At 37.4% G+C, this 21,551-nt stretch overlaps 2 protein-coding genes across 5 annotated transcripts in view; one reads left to right on the top strand and one right to left on the bottom strand.

The window, feature by feature from the left end:
- Positions 1–11,843, bottom strand: part of MRPL13 (mitochondrial ribosomal protein L13) — a 29,635-nt gene extending 17,792 nt beyond the window's left edge. Inside the window, exons 1-4 of the mRNA XM_066176753.1 lie at positions 11,734–11,843; positions 11,067–11,190; positions 8,186–8,279; positions 6,979–7,039 (exon numbers count right to left, since the gene is read on the bottom strand). Of these exons, the coding sequence (XP_066032850.1) occupies positions 6,979–7,039; positions 8,186–8,279; positions 11,067–11,190; positions 11,734–11,760 (306 nt within the window). The 5' untranslated portion in view covers positions 11,761–11,843. The remainder of the gene's footprint in view (positions 1–6,978; positions 7,040–8,185; positions 8,280–11,066; positions 11,191–11,733) is intronic.
- Positions 11,844–11,862: 19 nt separating this feature from the next.
- Positions 11,863–21,551, top strand: part of MTBP (MDM2 binding protein) — a 29,470-nt gene continuing 19,781 nt past the window's right edge. For 2 of the 4 annotated variants that reach the window (XM_066176740.1, XM_066176723.1), the window contains exons 1-11: positions 11,863–11,989; positions 12,509–12,589; positions 13,586–13,659; positions 13,777–13,922; positions 14,401–14,459; positions 15,282–15,426; positions 16,921–17,035; positions 17,636–17,770; positions 18,541–18,635; positions 19,421–19,493; positions 21,112–21,229. In XM_066176740.1, coding sequence (XP_066032837.1) covers positions 11,878–11,989; positions 12,509–12,589; positions 13,586–13,659; positions 13,777–13,922; positions 14,401–14,459; positions 15,282–15,426; positions 16,921–17,035; positions 17,636–17,770; positions 18,541–18,635; positions 19,421–19,493; positions 21,112–21,229 — 1,153 coding nt within the window. In that variant the 5' untranslated portion in view covers positions 11,863–11,877. Of the gene's footprint in view, positions 11,990–12,508; positions 12,590–13,585; positions 13,660–13,776; positions 13,923–14,400; positions 14,460–15,281; positions 15,427–16,917; positions 17,036–17,635; positions 17,771–18,540; positions 18,636–19,420; positions 19,494–21,111; positions 21,230–21,551 lie in introns of all 4 variants that reach the window. The other 2 variants (XM_066176732.1, XM_066176713.1) reach the window with 1 other exon arrangement.

Genomic DNA, 21,551 nt, shown 5'->3' with positions numbered 1-21,551 from the left:
GCCTCATCCAGGAATGGGGCATCCACAACTTCTCTGGGATGTCTGTTTCAGTCCCACCACCCTCACATAAATTTTTTTCTCTTTTATTTCCAACCTAAATCTCTTCAGTGTAAAAACATCACCCCTTGTCCTGTCACTACAGGCCTTGATAAAAGGTCTGTCCGCATCTTTTTTGTAAGCCCCCTTTATATGAGGCCACAATAAGCTCTCCGCAGAGTCCTTTCCTCTCTAGGTTGAGCAACCGCAACTTTTTCAATCTCTCCTCATAGGAGGGGTGTTCCATCCCTCTGATCATCTTTGTGGTCCTCATCTGGACCTGCTCCAACACATCCATGCCTTTCCTGTGCTGGGGGCCCCAGAGCTGCTCCAGGTGGGGCCTCACCAGAGTGGAGGAGGAGAATCACCTCCCTCACCCCATTGGCCACACTGCTTTGAAAGCAGCCCAGGATTCTGATTCACTGTGAAGTCATTACCCCAACTACAGAACACAAGGCAAAACAGGGAGCCAGGACACTGGAGACAGTGCTGGAAAAATTCCTTCATTGTAATTCCTGCCTCAAAGACTCTTCTACAAGCCAAGATAAATCCAAACCCAGCTACTGGAGAGACTAAGTATACATCCAACTTCTTGCCCAAAATTCTGCCTACACCCACAACTTCACTTTCACTGGTGTGGTATCAAGTCAAAGAAATCAGTAAAGCACAGGTTTAAGTGAAGCTGTACAGACTGCTGTAAGGTCGTGTAACAATAAGGCAGATCCAACCAGCAATACTTGCAGGGTGTAAGTAAGTAAGGGCTCTTCTGTTACCTGAACATATTCAAGTTTTACTAAAAATAGACAAACCCTAAATAAAAAAAAATGTACAGAACTGCAAATCCACTAAGGAACTCATGTGAAACCCAAACCCAGATTCAATGCTCCCTGAAAACACACATCAGAACATGCTGTTTCTTTCAGGAATTAATAATAAACCCCCTTTTTTAACATGTTTGTCATATACTTCTAATAAAAGACAAACTTCATTGCTTTCTATGTCATTATGCTTACTTTGAGCTATTAAAATAGCAAGAGTTTAATTTTACATGAAAGTTTAAAAAGCTAGTGATTTCTGTGGGATTTTAGACTGGCAGGGAGGTCTACCCACCCACAGTAACTTTAATCTCATTTTGAAATTGATTAGCACAGCTTAACAGTTTATTCAGTTATTCACGGACTCTCACTGCCTCCTCCCCCAGCCCTTTTTCTTTAGTAGTAGCAATGTTAAAATTCCATATCCTCATAAATACTTAATCCTAAAGACCGTAACATTTTCTCCATCAGGTAAAGACATCCATCATCAGATGTACACAGCAACCCCAGCATCAGTATTTGGGGATTTTTATGGTACTAGAATGCTGTTTGCCCCAGTTTTTTTGAATTACAAAGTCCTCATTGCCTCTAATTGCAATTGCCATCTTGAATATTGCAATACCTTTTTTTCCAGCTTAGCCAATTTATACACTCACAGCATAGACATGCTCTTAGGAACACAGTTATATGACATTATTCTTTTAATTTCCATTTTAAAGGGCTAATTAGAAGGAAAGGAATCTGAAGGCAGCTCTATTAAAACTGTTGCACTTACAGTCCCTTACAACATGTTAATACATTTTATGAGCGTAAATAAATTAGAATATATTTATCTGAAACACTGTGAAGCTTAAACATTTCAATTTTTGTGACAGGCTTTGGCTTACGTGCAACTTGTAGACTATGCCTGATGGAGACAAGTTCTGAGAAAGACTCTTTGCCAGACAAAACATACATTAAAGATGGAAATCAACACAGCAATACCACTCCTAGTACTGAGAAGCACAAAATAATTGGCTGAATTTCCAGAAGAAAGTCTATCCTAACAGCTGAATTAAGTCCAATAACCAACAGGAAGCAAGTCTAGAACATGGGAAGGACACAGTGCTCCAGAGAAAACGAAGTGATTAATTACAAGACATACCAAAATAAGCCTAGAAGAATTTCAAGAGATACAGCAGTTACTTGGAGGTACAGTTCAACAGCACATCTTCCTCCTACCAGTCCACGGTTTTCTGTTCTGTATACAATATTATTATTTTCATCACACGTTATAAAATAAAACACAAAGAACTTTCTACTTCTGAGAGTTGTACAAGTAGTACAGCAAGAGTGAATGTACTCAATACTGCCGTAAGAATCATCTGGTCACAAACTGATCTTCCATGCACATGCATGTCATTTGGCTATCCACTTAACAAAAGTGTGGCAGTTTAATGTTTTCTTTAAATTATTAACTTGACCCAAAAATAAGGATTAAGGCTTTTTACAGTACAAGCATCCATTTTTGTGTACTATGAAGACAATGACCAAGTCAGCTCTAAGACTTACTCAGATCACTTAGAGGTTTCAAGATAGCATGTTCTCCCCATGCAAAATGAACTTGTGTGCCTACTAATCCAGTCTTTGAAGTTTTGTTCTACTTAATCAAAAAATATTACTCCCAAGTAATAGAAGAAAATGCTACTACATCTAATGTTTCAGTAACTGACTTCTAGCACGTCTGTATTATTCTATCAACTATTCCTTACTGATGCAAAGAAAATAGGTTATTTATAAAAAATACCAACAGCAAGATTTAACTGTGCTTTCTGTCTGAGCTTTTCTTCAAAAGACCATTATTAGGCAGATAGAATGGCAAGTCTATACATGCAAACAGTCGCTAAAGGGCATTCAAAAGGAGAATTAGAACATTTTAAACCCCTTCATATCAGTGCCAGCAGCTGAACAAACCAAAACCCTGACAACCCCTAGAGGCTCCCTCCAGCACATTTCCACAGAGCTACCCTGCTTCACTTAATAATCTTCCCTAGCAGGTAACATTCGTTCTGAACAATTATTGTCCATTATTTCTCTGTCACAGGCAATACAGCCTCTGAATACTGCAAAGGTCAACCCTCTCACTGAGCATTTAGTCTTAGCCAAATGTAATTTCTTCTTTTTCTTTTCTGGGGTCAAGTTTCTGATGCAGCCAGAAAAAAAATTAAGCTGAGCTTTGCCTACCTTTCAAATCACAAAGAAAAATTGATTGAAAACTTTGTCCTCACAGGGATTACTATCTACTTCTACAGATCAGGTCTGACAACATTATTTCGCAGGCATTTAAATGAAGTCATAAAAATTTTCCAGAAGTTTTTTCAAGTAATCTTTGCTCCCTCTCAAATCCAAGACTTAGAACTAGGTCTTTTAGTCTTTCTGTATCAAGTACCTAGAAGTCTAATTTTGAAAGTGCCGGTCTCATGCCCATCAGCAGTTTTCCAGCTAGATAAAACTTCTGCAAGTTTTATGAAAAAAAAGCCAAGAAAATCCCAAACCCCTCCACATTCCAAACACCTACACCTCAAATTCAAAGGTTTACCCGTTGCCTTTATTATCAAAAGATTGTCCTGGCAAAGAAAACCCACCAAACCTTACAGTCAGATATTTTTAGCAACCTCCAATGGAAATGCTGCCTGCCCACTTATATCCCAAGAGATTATTGTTGCCATACAGAATATTAGTATTATATTAAGCTGAAGAACAGAGAGGCTGTTTTGAACTACAGCAACAAAGTTTCCTGGTGCACCTAAAGAACACATTTAATACTTTTGCTTATGGGTGATCCAAGAATTTACATTCAATCTAAGTCACAGAAATGTGAACAAGCTGGGTTTTTTTCTTTAATAAACACTACTTAAAGTAGCCCAGCCAGCTACAATAGATGAGTCCTCTTCTCTGCTATTTTGCAGAAGGGCAGACAACTGAAAACACTAGAAACTCTAAACAGCTTCAGAGACACTCCTCTCCTCAAGCCTCCCAAATGCACTCACAAGTACTTAAGGTAAAAATGTGCTGGACTATGAACTTTCGGTATCTTTTTGTTAACATACTAATTTTCACCCTTGTATAAACCAAAATTTTTCTCAAGTGCTGAAAAATTTGGCAAAATGAACAAGGAATGTTAAGCTCTATACAAAACATCAACTACGCAGACTTGTTTTTGCATTCAGTGCCAAGAAAAAAAGTAGTCTCCTTCTAATCTCAGGTACAAAATTAGCCATCAGAGATCAGACACTTATGATTGGACAGGTGAGGTTTTTTATTACTTTCAACAAAAAAAAAGAAGTCATGGATTACAAATAGCTGCCATGGGAAGCTTTCAAGCCTGGATTAATCCTCAGTAGCCTTATCTGACCTAATAGTTGACACTGCTCTGAGTAGAAAGTTGGACTAGAGATTTCCTCAGGTTCTCTTCAATCTGAATCATCCTATGGCCCTCTGAAAAAAGGCACATGTAAATCCAAATTCAGCACAATCCCTCTGAAGCGTAACTATCACCTGCAAGGAATGTAAAGCTCCAAAATTAGTAACATAGATACAATGAGGTCAACCCCCATTAAGTGGGAATACCACTTCACCTTGGTGGCCCCTTGGGAAGGAGCTAGAAACGATCAGGGATGATACTACAGTAACCTTGTCTAAATTCTGACAACTATACTTATGGCATTCAGCCTCCCATGTGAGCATAAACTACAGCATTTTGCATCAAATGACTCATTATAATCTTTTAAACTAGCCACTAGCTGTGAATCAGGTTTTCCTGAAACACTCTGTATACTGGAAACAAAACTAACAGAAAAATATTTATACTGGGGATTTGCAAATTTGAATTTAGATACATGTAAGTAAAGACAGTGCTAAGCATTCCTGCAATCTTACTACATACACACACACACACTCAGGAAGTCTTATATCAACTGAAAATAGTCAAATCCATTGCAAAAACTCTATGTAGAGCCACCCAAGTTTACAATACCCTTTTCCTTGGAAGCAGTCTCTTCCATTAATTTACTGCCTTAATTTCTTTAACAATACTATTTCCAAAAGCAGTGATGACTCATCTGATGAAGCCCTACCAGGATGAACTAGCAGGAGGCAGTAAGCCCAAGGGCAGAGAAATAGCTGCAGCCTCCAGAACAAAAGTAACACTTCACAAAGTGAAGATCTGGATGCCACAGGAAGATACAGCCTGCTTCCTGCAATCTTCCTAATTCCACTGGCTTCACAGGAACTGAATTCAACGTGATTAAAAGAGAAAGGAAGTGAAATAAGGTGATTTATAAAAGTCTCCATAATAACTATGTGTCATTTGGATTATGATTTGAAGATCCTTATGTTACTTAGGCCGACATTGTCCTCTTTACAGTACTACTTTTTCAGGTTTTACAAGCTAGTTCTAAAAATAAAACCAGTTAATAAAGCATCATCAGAATTTCCGTTTCTGTCATATCCCATCGCATTTCGCACGAATACAATTCAACTAACAAATGTTTTTAGCCATAAAAACCCGTTACAGCTACACATACAGAATGTATCCTGCCAAATTACCACCCACTACTACTAATTATGACAAAAACATGTCTGGGATATCTTTATGAGAGAAACAACTGAATGCTTCATCTTCAACAGAATGACAGAGTTAATTGCTGAAGAGTCTCCACCATTGTGTTAAGAAAATAGTGTCTGCTGCTAAATTAGACCAAGACTTGAGCCACATCACCATTTGCTGAGCCTTTGTCCAACGTGCTTTAGTTTTTGGCAATGCATTTAATCCTCTTCTGTTTGCAGAGAAATCCGTCTATGAGTCTGGCAATAAAAGAGCTATTTCAGAACGAATGCCAGAAAGTAATTCAGAGAACATCCAATTCCCCAGGCCCTAAGTTGTGTTATACTGCCTCCCAGTGCTCAGCATCTGCCTGAATCTCAAATGAAACAAGTTGAAGAACCCATTTTAGACATGGAACTATCAGTAATTCCCAAAGGAATTACAACTATCTTTGGGGCTGCTTGCAAATGCATTTGTTTTGAAAAATTCTAGACAGACATTATATGGAAATGTAGGACTTAGCTTCATATTATTTAAAGAAGTTGTGACAGTAAAAACAGAAAACAGGCAAATTCACAAGTGGACACTTTTTCATTGAGTACTTGCACTTGTATAAGGCAGACTTGGGACAAACTATAATTCTCAAATCATTCATAAACCCCATGAATTTTACAGTAGATAAAATTTCTTTAGCTAAAGGAAAAAATACATTTATACTTCATACATAAAATGACCCAAACAAAAGCACTTCAAAGTCAAAACTGAACATATATATATCTATTAAACTCTGTGGGTCTTGTATCATTCTCTGAAACATTAGTACTTAGAGAATTCAGTCCTCCAATGCTGTGCATTCAAACCTCTAGTAGAAGTAATTTCATAACTGTGTAAGCCAAAACATTCATATCTGGCTTTCCATTTTTTTAATCAGTACAAACACATGAGCACTGCATTTAAGAATACACAACAGTCTAACATAGACAGTAAAGAGGCTTATTCTAAACATAATCACCATTTCCCTTTTTTTCACAGACCACAAACACACAGCACTGCAGGAAAGATTTAAAAAAGCCATCATCACTTAAAACTTACTGTTGAATTTCACTGGGAAAAAGGGGCAGATGCACTTTCTGACTTTTTTAAGACTAGCATTATTCTTGCTGGCTCTTAAAAAAAAGCAGAAGGGTCATTAAACTCAAGCACAGCTTAGCTCACTCAAAATGGAGACAGTTCACCAATGAGAAAGGTCAGACCTCTGCAACTCAAAGGAAGTAAGAAAGTGAAGGATTAGTGAAGCCAAGAAGCTTGATTTGCTCCTTTGGGCAGCATGGAAGAATGAGAAAAATACACAACTTACAATCTAACCCTGAAAACATTATTTAAAAAAATAGTGTCACAAGCCAAGCTTCTACTAACCCTCAGTAGAATGTTTATAATTTAACTATAGATACGCAGGCAACTGATCCCATTTGTTTAGGGGAACTAATTAACTGGAAACCAACCAGTTTCAGAAATGAGAGAGACGAAGGAAAAAACACTTACAGCAGTTGGATCCTTCAAATGGAGCTGAGTTGCTGTCACTTGTTTGAAACCACCAGGATAACTAGAAAAGCAAAACAAACATACAAGCTTAATTCTACCCGCTCAAGCATGATGTTAACAAAATTATCATTACATCTTGAGCAATAGTGTAATGGTATTACAGGCCCTCAAAAAAAAGAAGCTGTTTTCATGAGCCCAAAAACGGTATTTTATTTATCCTGTCAGCTATCTACTTTCAACACCATTTGTGCTTATTTATTCCCTTGATATGAAAAACCTTGTGCTTCACAGGCAGGTGGATATGTTTCAAAAACTGCTTATTAAATACACCATAACAGCTATAGAATACAACAGGAATAAGATAGGCAGAACTCTGAAATACTTCCAGATGATCAACACTCACAACCAGCCTGTGGCTGACATAAGAGACATCCATTTTGAACTGTAATTATCATTTTCTTGCTATTCTAAATAAACCTTAGCAAGACTTGACATAGCTACAGTAATAAAATTTTCATTTTACTGCAATGGACCCATCTTCCTAAAGCCTATATGACATGTTGAAGCCGCACTAATTCATATCTATGCATAAGCTTTAAATGAATGATAGCATGGAGTAAGAAATTACATGGAAGTCAGGCAAAGCTGGGTTTAATTTTGATTGAATTACATTATTAGGAATCAGCTTAAGTGAAATGAAAACAGGCCCAGCATCATGAAGACATATCCACTGAGTTGTATGGACTTAAGTATTAGTTTTAACTGTACAATTCTTTTTACTTATTCAAAATCAACTTAGGTACTTAAGCAAGTGTAGTGTCCATAAAAATATCTTCTATTACACAGTAAACAGAACAGTCCAGATCACTGGGTCCAGAGATTAACACAAGATACAACCTCACTCACCAAATCTGTTAACTTATTCAATTGTTCTACTTTGAGTTAGATTATTTCCCTAGCAACATACACTGGGTATTAAAAAAAAAGAAAAAATAACAAAAAGAAAGAAAAGAAAAAGAAAAGGGGAAAAAGGTTTATACCATTTCAAATAATGTAACACAGCAAACAAACCAGAAAAACTCCTAAAAGTTAAAACAGGAATTCCCTTTTAAAACAATATGCTAAAAATACTTCAACTATTAAGAAAATATGACATGAAATTTACCATAAGTTCAGTAACATGAGCTTTATTTACTATACAGCTTACCCAGTATGTGAAGAATACACTTTCTGTTCCCATTTGTTACCAGAGAAGGCAATATGTCTTGTATTTATTATGACAACATGATCTCCACAGTCATCTGCAAGGTAGAAATAAGTGGAAAATATTAAAGAAAACCACAGAGGAAATCAATCAAAATAACAACTATTTTGTCTGCAATACATATGAAGCAGCATATAAATACACCTTCCATAAAACTGAAATTTAAAGATCTGAGCTTTTTGAGTTGCACCATCCAAATCAGCATTTAAATACCAACCTTAATTACTATTTTTAGTACTATCAGGTTAGAAGATAAGCAGGTAAAAAACCACCATGCCAGATGACTAAACCATTGCAATTATTCAGGTAAGATTTAGAAATCTGGCTTACAGGCAAATTTCTATTCTATTCAACACATTACGATGCATTTGCATCTATATTAAAAAACAAAGACAAAACCCAAAAACAAACAAACAGGAAAAAGAATAGATCAGTTCCAAACGATGCCAAATATTTTTTTTATTTTACTTTCTCAGAAAAACACATCTGTGTTTACTGAAGGACTGAGCATTTTGGGTAAGTAAAATACTTCTATTAGATAGTCACACTCTCAGGCTAATTATATAAACCAAACAAAAATACTGCATTGAGGGAAGTGGCAGGGGAAAAACCTTAAAAACACCACCCCCAACAGTTCTGTTGGGAAATATCCCACATTTTCATCTGCCAAAGAGAAGTGAATGTTACAGCATATGTTATGGTTTGTTTAGAGTTGTATCAGCAACTTTAACATCAAAAGTTCTCTAAGTGCAAGGTTTATAATCTATCACTAACACCCTGCCAGAAACAGTTATAGGGCTTCTGTAGTAATAAAGTGCTAACAAAACCTCTAATATGTCAAAAATATCACATAAATAGGAGAAAAGATGTAGTTTTTAGTTTCAGAAGTAATGATCTTGAGCAGCTGTATAAGCTATAACCACCCATTCAACTAAAGTGAAAATGATTTGTCTGAAGTTCAGTCTCATTTGCATCACCATATTAGAAAAGAAGTATTTGAAGAGGCTCACTTAACTAAAACATTTCTGAGTAGGTAACAAAGCAGCTATACAAAAAAGGGCTTAAATTAACCATGCATTTTTTATAAGAGCATGTAATTAATCAAAGCAAGTTTCACATCTTAAGTTTTTTTATTATTTTTTAATCTTGTGTTCTTTTGATGCTTCGCTTTTAATTACAACTGAAGTGCAAATGCAGTTTACACATCTTTGTTGCTGCAGCCCTTCACTGCTGACAATTCAGTCCTATAAACACTGTATGTCTTCATAAATATGAGGGAACTGACACTGGACTTTGTGACTTTTTGGTTGGGAAGATGACACAATAAGCTCATCCAAGGAAATTTTCTGCCAACAGTTTTCCACTTGCATGAACACTGAATTAACAAACATTAATACCAAATTAAAAACAAACCAACAAAAAATCCCCCTGATGTTATGCTGTCCAAGGAGCTGTTATCTCACAGACACTAAAATATTTATTAATTCAAAACCAGAAGCAAAAGAAGCATCAAGCACGCAAACCACAAGTTCTTGCATACTTTGCTCTCCTAAATGTCTCAGCAGCAGTAACCAATCAATGTGTCAACCTGTGTAAAGCAATTAGTACTGATTTACAGAATCTTTTCAACAAAATGAAGTTATCCTTGAAATACTCTCCAAGATTTTATAACTTCACAGACATAGAAGTATCAAAATTCTCTCGCACAGGGTAACCAAAACATTTTCCATTTAGCATCTGCTTTATTTCTCAAGACAGCCCTCAGTCTCCAGTGACATCTTGTGGATACAACAAAATTTGCAACAGCAGAACTGACATTTAAAAGTCTTTACAACACTAAAAATCCTACCTCCTATTGTGAAAGAGAGTATAATTTTACTATGCACACTTCAACATGTACAAGCCAACTTCAAGGCTTCCTTTATGTTTCAGCAATGTCTCTGGAAAAATTTGCACTGGAAACACTATACCAGTAGTGTGAAAGAGCAACTTTTTATGATTTACAAAATGCTTATCCCCATGAGACAGGCACTACAGCATTATCAGAAATGGACAGGATTATGGGTGCATCTTTAACAGCTGAATCTCTAATTAGCAGAAAAACAAAATGATAGTTTTACTTAAACAAGGTGCCTTTCAACAATGATAGTCACCCATTTAAGAACCAGACAGGTCCCAGCCTCCTCAGCACAGAATGTGAGAGGCAGGAAGGGGCCTTTGAAGGTCATGTTAGCTAAACCCCGTGCTCAAAGCAGGACCAGCTTCTGAAAATCTCCACAGATGGAGACTTCACAACCTCTTGGGCAATGACTTCCCATTACTCTCACAGTAAAAAATATCTTATCTGATATTCAGAGGATCCTGTGCTTCAGTTTGTGCCCACTGCCTCAAGAAAACAGGACTTCTCTGCACCTTATTCAGAATGAAGCTCTCCAAGACTGTGGTCCTGGGCACCTACTGAAAGGAAGCACTCAGATGTTTCGTTATGTGCACTGTGAACTAAATCTTTACATTTAAGATCAACAAAACACGGTCTGAGATTTTTTAAAAAATGAAAGAACAATCCACTGCAATTCGGTTACTCAAAATGAATTATACATTCATAATATCCTTTATATGTATTGGTAAAGAAACAACATTAGGTTGTGAAAGGGCATGATGGAAAAAGATGAGAAAGAAAATCAAATAATTTATAATTTATAAACAATGGAGAAATGTAATTGGGAAATTTATAACCTTTTATATCAGGCTTGATTTTAAAACTAAAATTGGAAGAAACATGCATGTGAAAAGCAAATTTGCTTTCAACCACTGCAATACTCACTTAGTGCATGATAAATAGGTTTATGTCTGCCTTCGAGTCTGATTACAGTGGCAGCTGCTATTTTTCCTGGGGGCTGCATCTTCGCATCGAGGAGGTACCAGGCCCTGGCAAAAGTAGCCCATTGCTGAAAAGAAAGGGGGTCCACATTTATCATAGCTCACTCTACCGTAATGTCTTCCTCAATTAAATTAACGCTCCTTTTACATTCAAAAATACTAGAACAAATATCGATATGCAGCACCACCCCCTTCAAATAACCTTTAAATGAACGGAACGCTGCGACACACCCTCTGCAACGCGATGGACATGTGCAACACCACTGACAGATTACTGGCCCTGAGGGCTTTGTTTCAAAAATGCACATCTCTTGCCGCAAGCACCCACTATCGCCACTCGAACCGTAACATCGCTGCAGGATAGTTAACGCCCAAGGTCTCCTTCCCTCCCGGTGAAGGGCACAGCTCCCCCACACGCATCTTTCACATCGCGCACAGCCTAACCCGCGGGAGTCCCTGTCCCCTACACATGTCGCACACAGCGGCTCCTGCCAGCGGCACCCTCAGGACGGGCCTGGGGATCCTCCGTGCCCGCCCGCTCCCTCAGGGCGCCGGGGCCCGTGCCAGAGGCAGCGAGGGCCGCGCACGGCCCGCGGGGGAGCCGCGCTCACCTGGGCCGCCCGGCTGTAACTCGCCATCGCCGGCCGCGCGGAGCGCAGGGAGCGCGGGGAGCGCGGCGCCGGGGCCGCGGGAAGCGGAAGCGCTGCCCTGCGAGGGGCGGCGCCCGGGCGGCAGCGCGGGATCTTCGGCCGGCCATGGAGCGCTACGTGCTGCTCCTGAGCTGGGGCGAGCGCCGGGCCGAGGGCGGGCCCGCAGCCCCGGCCGCCGCAGGGGCCGCAGGTGCCGCAGGGGCCGCGGGGGCCGCAGGTGCCGCAGGGGCCGCGGGGGCCGCAGGTGTCGCAGGGGCCGCGGGGGCCGCAGGTGCCGCAGGGGCCGCGGGGCCCGGGCGGGCGCTGGGCGAGGGCGGGCGGGCGCTGGGCGAGGGCGGGCGGGCGGGCGCTGCTCTGGTGTGCGCGGGGCTCTCCTGGCCGCTGCCTCCATAAACACCCCTTTGCTTTCAGGCCGAAGTCTTTGGTACCTTTAACCTGCAGAAACTTCGGGGTTGTTTCCAGCTTTATTGCGATGATCCCGTGTAACTCCGTAATGCGTCCCTGAGCATGACTTAGAGGAGAATTTAGGAAAATTTGCCTTTTTAAACTAAATCTGCAGGTGATAGTTGTCTTAAAAACCCCAACCAACCCCTTTCCCCCTTCTCCCCTAAATTCACTTTTTAGTATCACACTGAACTTTATACTGTATTTGAATGAAAATAAGATTTAACTTCGATAATTCAGTAGTTTTACTTTTTTTTTTTTTTTTTTTTTTTTTTTTTTTTTTTTTTTGTAGCTGGGACTGCTGCAGACATATATCAGCTACTGAAAGAAAGTTGTAGTGCATCTAGAAATGCAGATGTGAGCACATTCCCAGGTAAATATGGCAATGCACCGTGAGGTGGGGCAGATGTTATGAAGGAATTGGCCTCTGCATGTCCTGTCAGGGAAACAAGCCAGAAATTTAGGTAAACCCAATTGCTGTGGTGTGGGCCTGTTCCTGGTGCTCCTGTTTCTGTGGAGGGCTTACATCAAGCACTTCATCAGCTAAGGTGTTAGGAGATGATTAGATTGATTGGTTGTGAGGAATGAAGGGGAAGGGTTTTGAAGAGTTGCCAAATTTTAGTCCATTTGAACAAGGAAGAGTAGGAAAAGGCTTGTTTCTCAAGCCAGTGGGAAGCGTGATATTTTAATTGCTCATATAATGTCTTCTAAGTTTTTCAGTGGAAGCATTAGTTGTCTGCTGGGTAACAATTCAGAACCTTAACCCTTGAATATTAAATAATTTTTTCACCTTAGAATAGATTTCTTAAGATCTGCTTTAGAACTTTTAGGGGCTACATGTTTGTGTTTTGTTGTTTTGGGTTTTTTTAATCGAAGAAAATTTTTCTTAGGTTTTCACTTGGTTTGGATATCTACTGTTAAAAGCTCATCTTGTGGCACATGTCATATAATTGTGATTCACGTGGGAAAGCCACTGTAAGCTCTGAAAATTCTTGGAGATGGGAATGTTAACCTGTTTTAAACTTCCGTGCTTTTTATTGCACAGAAAGGTTGATAGATCATCTCATCTTGTGAACTCTAAATCAGATTTATGAAAGGTATTATTTAGTTCAGGTCTGATACAGATTGTGCAAAGAGAAAGCAATATTACTCAGAACAGAGAAGAGGACAAATGTTTTCTTAGGCACTTGCCAAGACACTTACCTTAATATGTTTAGAGCTTAATTACGATGCCAAAGGAAAGTAGAACTCAAGTAATTGTTGCACACTACATGACTTACAGAATCCTTTGACAGAGATGTTCATTATAATAGGAAGAAGAGATTGTCATGAATTGATTAGTTTAAATAATTGTTTCATCTCTTTGCAGCATGCTCAGTGGCTGGTATTCCCGGTGCAAAGAAATGGTATTTTGCAAGTCATGTCATCTGTGGTTATTATCAGGTAAGACAAACTTTTTTAAAGTATAGGTTCTTCAACCACCTGCCTGACTGTAGAACAAGCTAAAACTGTGATGTTCAAAACTGGTTTTTGCTTATTTAAGTCTTTTTGTTTTATTAGTTCTGCAGTTCTGACTGGGAGGAGATAAATGTTGACGCACAGAAAAATGAAGACTCTCACCAAGCAAGCATTGATGAAAACCTGGAAACCACACAAAATTTTGAGGAAGATGACAGTAACAGTCAGGAATCACTGTCTCTGACTGAGTATGTGTATTATTGTTTTTATTTAAAAACCAGTGATCTGACATCTAACAGTGATGACCCAAGGGGATCAAGAAAGTTTACAAGTAAGAGTTACTACCAAAGCAAGAGTTAACTGTGAACAATCCTCTACTAGTACTGAGAATACTTTTATTTTGCTTAGCATAGCTTTAATTTTTTTACAGTTGATTTTTATAGGATAACTGAACAGTTTCCTAACAGCCAGTGTTATATATACAAGAATTTCTTGCTATTTCCTCTTGAATCCTATTTCCAGTTTTTCTGCAGATTATTTTGATGTCATTAGGCCTCCTTCTGTCTTAGTAAAAGAGAAGATGATTTCTCATAGCCTAGCTATGTTTGTGCAGAGTTCTGAAGATGTAAGATACTTATACCAGGTACCATTCATTAGTTGTAACTTTTTGTTTCTAAATTACCTAATTTATATTTTGTTTTCAAACATGTTGTTTTTCATTTTTAGTATCTATGATGAAGCTGCTGAAAGTCTGCATCAATTAGCTGATAAATTGCCTGCCCCAGGTAATGTCTTTAAAAACTAATCTCATTGGAGTTTATATTGTTAAAAAAAGTTCAGAGAATGTTAGTTTGGTAGCTGAATTTACTTAATGCAGCTCTTGAAGGTAGTTTAGGAGCTTGAGCATGGTTGGCATTGCAGATTTAGCTTGAGGATGAGTTTGTTGCTTGTTTCTTTGGCAGGGTGTAGTTCAGTAGAGTTTAAAATAGCAATTTATTTAATAAATTTATCCATCTGAAGTGGCACCGAAGTAATCATAGACATTATGCAATACAAAAAAACCCACAGGAACTCTTTTATTAAAAAAAAAAAGGAAGATGCTGATATCAGGCTTACATCTGATTTAACAGCTGCTTGCTTGTTGGTGGGAGCCAAAAAGATGAGAAGGGAAATACATCAGAACTGTTGGATTCAGATTTTGTAAACTGGAGATTCCTATCACCTTGCATGTTAGGGTTATATAGTGTTGCGGAAGTTGATTTGGGATAACAAAGGAACTCAAGAGGAATGAAAAATAGCAGTTTAGGGTGTTAAAAGTAGGAAAACGACATGGCTTAGCTGTATGGGAAACAAATCTCACACATCAGTGCTGAGTGAGAGAGGTATAGAACCACTGTCACCGAGGGAATAGTGAAATATTTTGTGTTTATCTAAGAGGAGTAGCAAGAGATTAGCTAAAATATGTGAAAAGTGTTTTAAATCTTGAAGTTATTTGATCTTTTTGCTGGTTTTAGTGCAATCAATGATAACCAATACTATTCTATCTTTAAATGACTGAATAATTTACTGAATCATGATACTTTGAGTCATACACACCTATTTTATAGGCAGAGCAATGGTTGATGTAATCCTGCAGGCTGTTGATTGTGATGGACCCAAGTTAAAGGACTGCTTACCTGCCATTGGTGCCCTGAAACACCTGAGAGAGTGGCACTCTGCACAGATCACTATTGCAGCAAGTGATGCTAAAGGGTATGGCATTTATTTCAGGGCTAGAACTAGATTACTTCTGTTTTGTGTTAGCACAGATCAGTGGGTTGAAATAAAAACAGCATGTTGAGTACTTCACATGTATACATAAATTAGTCATCTGTTATTGTATGAGGGGAGGAGTTACTCATCCTGATTTATTGTAAATGCATGTCCTAACCAGAGGGCCAGGCAAAATAGCCAGTCCTCTGCACTTCTTGTTTTCTGTGAGAGCAAAGAGTAAAATATTTTCTCTTCCCTTTCTATGGGTTCAGTGTGCATACAATATTTTCATGTTGTGTTATGCTATGGGATAACTTGTATATTGATTGTAGTTTCCAGATATTTTTCAATGAATTCATGCTACTGCTGGTTGTACTTAAATTTTATATTACATTTCAGGGAGAAAATGTCGAGTGCCTCATTTGTCTCTTTTGAAAAAGATGTATAAATGCTCTATTACTTCCTGTTTGTTTTTCAAGATTCTGTTAATATGAAGAGTTACTGAGACTATGAATTCAAGTTGAAATTAAGGCCAATAATTTACTTACTGTTCTCCTCTAATTGACACATAAAGGCCATGATATGTCTCACCATATAAACCACAGTGATTTGGGGTTTTTTTATCCCGTGAAGTGAATGATTGTGTGGATAATGAACAACTTGGCAAGGTCTCCCTTTCCTTCCCTTCCATTCCCGAAAGATTGTGATTTGCTTCGTAGAATATATGCTTAAGATTAATCCTAAATTAATAAAACTGTTTAAAAGGGTCAATATTCAGACCTTGGATAGAATAAACAATATACTTACTATATACAGTATTTCCTGAGGTACGTGGAGGACAAGAAAGTTACTCAGTGTTTCACAAACAGCTAATCTCAGTGCTCATTGATATCATCCTGTGGAACCAGCTTTTGACTGAATAGATTTTTCTGCTGCTTTTGGTGTAAAGTGAGATTATTTAGGTATAGAAGATCTCTGATGAAAGTTATTTTGCTTATTCTTCCTGTTCTGTTGATGGTGATGATTTCCCTTAGAAGCCAGACTGCCAGTAGAACCCACAGATACTGGCTGTTCTCTCTCTTGTTAAATATGGATAATGCTAGCGCTGCAGTCATATCTCCATTTAGAAGGTTAACTACAAACCATCTGGACAGACCAGTGATAGCCCCACTGATGGCTACTAGGCTTTGCTGCAGCTTCTAGCACCCGACATTACTTGTGCTTGCAGCCTGCCATTGCCAGTCTTATTTGATGTCAAAGTTCTTTGCTTTCATGGAGCATATGAACAACTTCCTTTACAGAGCCTGAACGAGCAATTCTATAATTTTTTTACTTTGTTGAATATAAAGCTTTCATAAAGTTTTATTGTCTGTCTTGATATACGCAGGATTGTTCAGTGCTAAGAGGTCAGAAGTAAATTCAGTCAAACTGCACTGCATGTTTATTTGTAATGCTAAATTCAGTAAGATTAATTCTTCGATGTTTTTACAGTAGCTGGCAAAAGATCGCAGACTATCTGTCAGCAGACTTCGTATCTCCAGATGATATCATGAATGTTATTGATTTAAATGAACTCTGGAGAGGAAAGATTCAGATATGGGAAAGAAAGGTAGAATAACTTTTATTTTATCATTGCGGTGGTTGTTTCTTAAAGCATTTGTGTAACTCACTGAAAGCATTTTTTGTGGAGTGCACTTTATACCTAGTTGAGATGTTAGGGCATGGGTTGGACTCGATGATCTTGGAGGTCTCTTCCAACTCAGTCATTCTGTGATTAAGCCCAATTTGGTTTCAACTATGAAATTCAAAGGTAATGTGCAATGTGTCTGTGTGGGTGGCAGGATGAAATGATAAATGAGAGCAATGCATCAAGATCTGAACTTCAGAAATCCAGATGGTCCCCTCTGAAATATTTTTCTTAAAAGTTACTGTTCAAAATTAGATTGTTTTGTATCTATCACAAATAATTGTCATGTAAGTGTAGCCATTGTTGCAAGCATATGTTTATTGTTTCTGCAAAACTTGAGAGCATTGTGACATTGTTTGCATTTTCAGTATTATATCTAAGTCTATATTTTTTCCTAGTTTTACAGAGCTGATAAAAAAAAATAGTAATTGTAAAAAATAATAACACATCTAACTGCCTGAAGAGAAAAATTTTTATCTCTTTTTGACACATACATTGTCTTCTTTTTTTTTTTTTTCCTAGTTCGGATCAGGAGTAGATTTTCCAGAATTTTGTATAAAGAGCACTTCAGCCAAGACATTCAGGACTGCAAATTTAAGTTCTTGCTTTGCTGCTGCAAAAGAGTGGCAATCAAGGAATACTGATACTTTGCCAGAAGCAAGTATTATTCTTGATTTTTCTTTGAGTCTTAGAATTCATCTGTTTTACTTTCTGGGGAAAATTAGTAATTGGGGAAACCTTAGTCAGAGCTGAAAGTTAAGTATAGAAGTAATGAAGGGGATAAAATTGCAGAATACCTCTTTTGTACATCTGTGGTGTCCAAACAGATCCTTAAAACTTCATCTGTTTGTTCTAAGGAATACAATACCAGATTTTTTTCAAGTAGAAATCGAGACTGTTCAGTTTAATACTCAAAATAGTTAAATTATGATTTCTCTATGTATCTAACCCATCCCACTTAATTTAAAAAGTTTGGATTTGGTTTTATTTTAGAGTCTTTCTGTTTCATGTTTTCTACTGGAAGTAGGTAATTGATGGGAACTCCAGAATCATATGTGTTGATGAAAACAGAAATGAGCGTCATGAAAATTGGTATCAGTTTGGAGTTTGATATTTTTCTTGTTAAAACATGTGCATTTTGTATTGCATTTGTTTGTTTCTGGTAGATCATATTTTATTTTGGGTAAGAGAACTCATTTGATGCACATTGTTGACATTCTGCAAAGTCAGATTTATTAAAAAAAATTAAATACCTTCCTTTTTTTAAAATATAATTTAGCATGATGTTGTGAAATGCTTTTGTATTCCTTTTTACCTCTTTCAGATATTATCTACAAGGCTAACACCTCCAGCAAAACACTCAAGGAACTTCTGCTGATATCATATGTAGTGTTATACATACAGGTTTTTGTTCGATCTCTTTTCAGGTTTTTCATTACTATGGTCCTGTGCTGGAATTCTTACAGATGGTGATGGTCTCTGATCTACCTTCCATTTTTATATCAGATCTGGAGTTTGAACTGTATCCTTTTTTTAAGGATCTAAACTACTACCGGTAATGTCTATAGCAGAAAGAAAAAGATCAGCATCTACCCATGCAAGCAACAGACAGATGAGTAAAGACAAGGGCTCATTCTTTTCTAGCTTGCCAAACAGTCATTGTGATTCTTCACAACTGGATTTTTTCATTTTGAAATCTAAATTACAGTAGCAATAACCGTGTGTTGTTGATACGATTGCACATACAATTTTTCTGTTGTTGTGCATGCTGTTTGTGGGAAAAGAATAGAGAATTTTTTATTCTGTGTAAGATTAAAAGAAGTCTGAAGCCTTTCTAATGAATGAATGTAGCATGCTTCACAGTATAGGAACATTTGTCTACAAACTGTGTTTTTATTGTGCAGCGGCAAAATCTGTGGCAAGGCTTAGCAGAGGAGTTCTCTTGAGTGTGTGTGTGCTGCAGAGATCTCGAGATGTATTACTATTGGTATTTAAAAATACATACTTTTGGTACTTGTCTTGGTGTACCAATAATACCTTAGAATGTATAAGCCTGCTGTGATTTTGAATATATAAATATCTGTTTCTGTCAGCCTATAGTAGAGATGTCAGTGGAGTATTTTGTCACATAACATTTTCAAGTGTATCACTTTACATGGAAAGGTGAGTTTTTTATATTTTGTGACACTGTAGTATCAAAAATTATATGCTTGCAATGCTTCTTTCAAATACAATGGTAGCCTGATTTGTAAAATAGAGGTGCATAGTTCTTTGTGAAGATGAGGTTCCTTAAACTGTTCTGTCCAGGAGCCTGTCAAGAAAGAATACTGAGGAGACATCTACACTGCTTTTGGACCAGATTTCTTGTCTCTCTGGGAAGGTAAAAACTTTTTATTTATGTATAGCAGAAAAATTAAGGTGTGTATATTGCCTGTAAAAGATACAGGAATAATATTTTTAAACCTAGTCTCTGTCTAAGCTTCTTTAATAATTAGTTCTAAAGCAAACATGGATTTCAAAGGTCCATGCTGTACTTACTCACTGAGCAGTTTTCTTGTTACCTCAGCTGAGTTTCAGTCTCCTAAAACAATTTCTAATTTTTAATCTTATCCTGACAGATAATTTCTGTGCTATCATAATTGAGCTATTGATTTTTTTGTAGCAAAAGGCAGGCATGTGTGCAGCCTACAAAATGTATCTAGCTACTGTGAAATGGTAAGCTTTTTTATTTTATATGTGCGTATTCTGATTTTGGGTAAAAAGAGTTCATGAAACATTTGCAGTCCCACTTTTTCCCTCCCTCCTCTGCCTTGGAATGATAGTGAGGTTATTCATAGCCACAGTATTGGTTTGAAGATGTTTTACCTGAACATTCTATCACCTTTACATACAAGGTAATACATCTTGTTTAGGAAAGTTTTTTAGTTTTTATAAAATAAATCTATGCCATTCAAAACAAACCCTGCACTTTTGAAAATGGTGATACAGTTATTAAGAAGAAGGTATGTTTTTTGTTAACTGTGGAGATGGTATCCCACCATCAGGCTGTTTCATTTTCAATTTGTTATTTGGGTTTTTAGTAACTCTTTTTCTCCCCTGCTACTCCATTCTCTTTAGTTCCATTCTCCATTAGCTTAGCCAGAAAAGGAAAAGGCCCTTTTTCCAATGCTGTGCCAAAAGTATCTTTTAAAATGGTTTTATATGGGTAAATATCCCAGGTAATCCTCATTTTACTTAAGAACACTGGATGCTTGGTCATACAACTTTTACAATCAAAGGCCTCACATTTCTACTAGTTTTTTTAAAGAAACCCAAACAGTGAAAACACATTCTCAGGTTACTTTTTAGAGTCTGCACATGTTGATTTGAATATATTTTGAAAATAACAGTTTCTCATAGGGATTTTTTTCAGTCTTCTACTGGAAATATTGGATGTTTGTTGGCTTTTCTAATACCTGTAGTAGCATTGCTTTATTGCTAGAGTATTCAAAAATGTCTGCAATTTTTCTGTTAGTGCTTATTGGACTGAATCTATGTGGAAGCATAAACATTGTCCAGTATCTGGTTTAGGAACAAGGGTAATATGTAGGAAGGAAAAAAAAAAAGAATTTTTTTTCATAGGAATGAAAAAAAGTCAGAGTCACTGATGCCAACTATTATCTTTGAATTCTCTTTTTGTTCTGGATGCTGCTCTACAAAAATGCTTGTAGCCAGGTTATGGAGGCACTTGTAATACATGATAAATACCTTTTTATGTATGAAATGGAAATTCAGCAGTTAATGATCTCTCAATTGGACCAAAAAATAAACACAATTTTTACAGCTTTTGTGTCAAATGCAGTTCCATTTTGATTGATGTGAATGACAGATATGTTAAGTGGAGGTGTTTTTCTTTAGTTCAAGTAGATTTGAAATAATGCCAGATCAGTAGCTCAAGAATGAAATGTAAAATAGATTTCACTAATAGTGCATGTCTTGTATTTTCTCTCCTTATTTAGGTGGGAGCTTTATTTACATTGCCATGTAATGTAAGCAGTGTAGTGATCCCATCTCCTGCCCAGCTGAGCACCAAGAAATGGAAGGAATATATGGCTAAGAAACCCAAGGTCATTTCTGGTATGTGTATCTTGTTACGGTTTTATGTATATATGAATATATATATATATATATATATATATATATATATATATATATGTGTGTGGTGAGTTTTTTCTGTACATTTGGGGTTCTCTTTTTAACTTCAATGAAATGAAGTCAGTGATAGTAATCTTCATTGACAGGAGAAGATTTTGTGAGTGCAAGTTCAGCTATGCAAACTTGTAGGAAGAAAAATGGTAACATTATGGCAAGCTTCCGGGAAACAGGGCATCTACTTTAAACCATGTTTTTGTCCTGTCTGTCAGTTAAGATCCAATTTCCACACATCTTTCTAAGGTGA

Source organism: Chamaea fasciata, unplaced genomic scaffold, assembly GCF_029207755.1.
Source record: "Chamaea fasciata isolate MVZ Bird 193981 ecotype frontalis unplaced genomic scaffold, bChaFas1.0.hap1 SCAF_1, whole genome shotgun sequence".
NCBI classification, from domain to species: Eukaryota; Metazoa; Chordata; class Aves; order Passeriformes; family Sylviidae; genus Chamaea; species Chamaea fasciata.
Note: the sequence above shows the minus strand (reverse complement) of the source record. Positions and strands in the feature narration are given on the sequence as shown.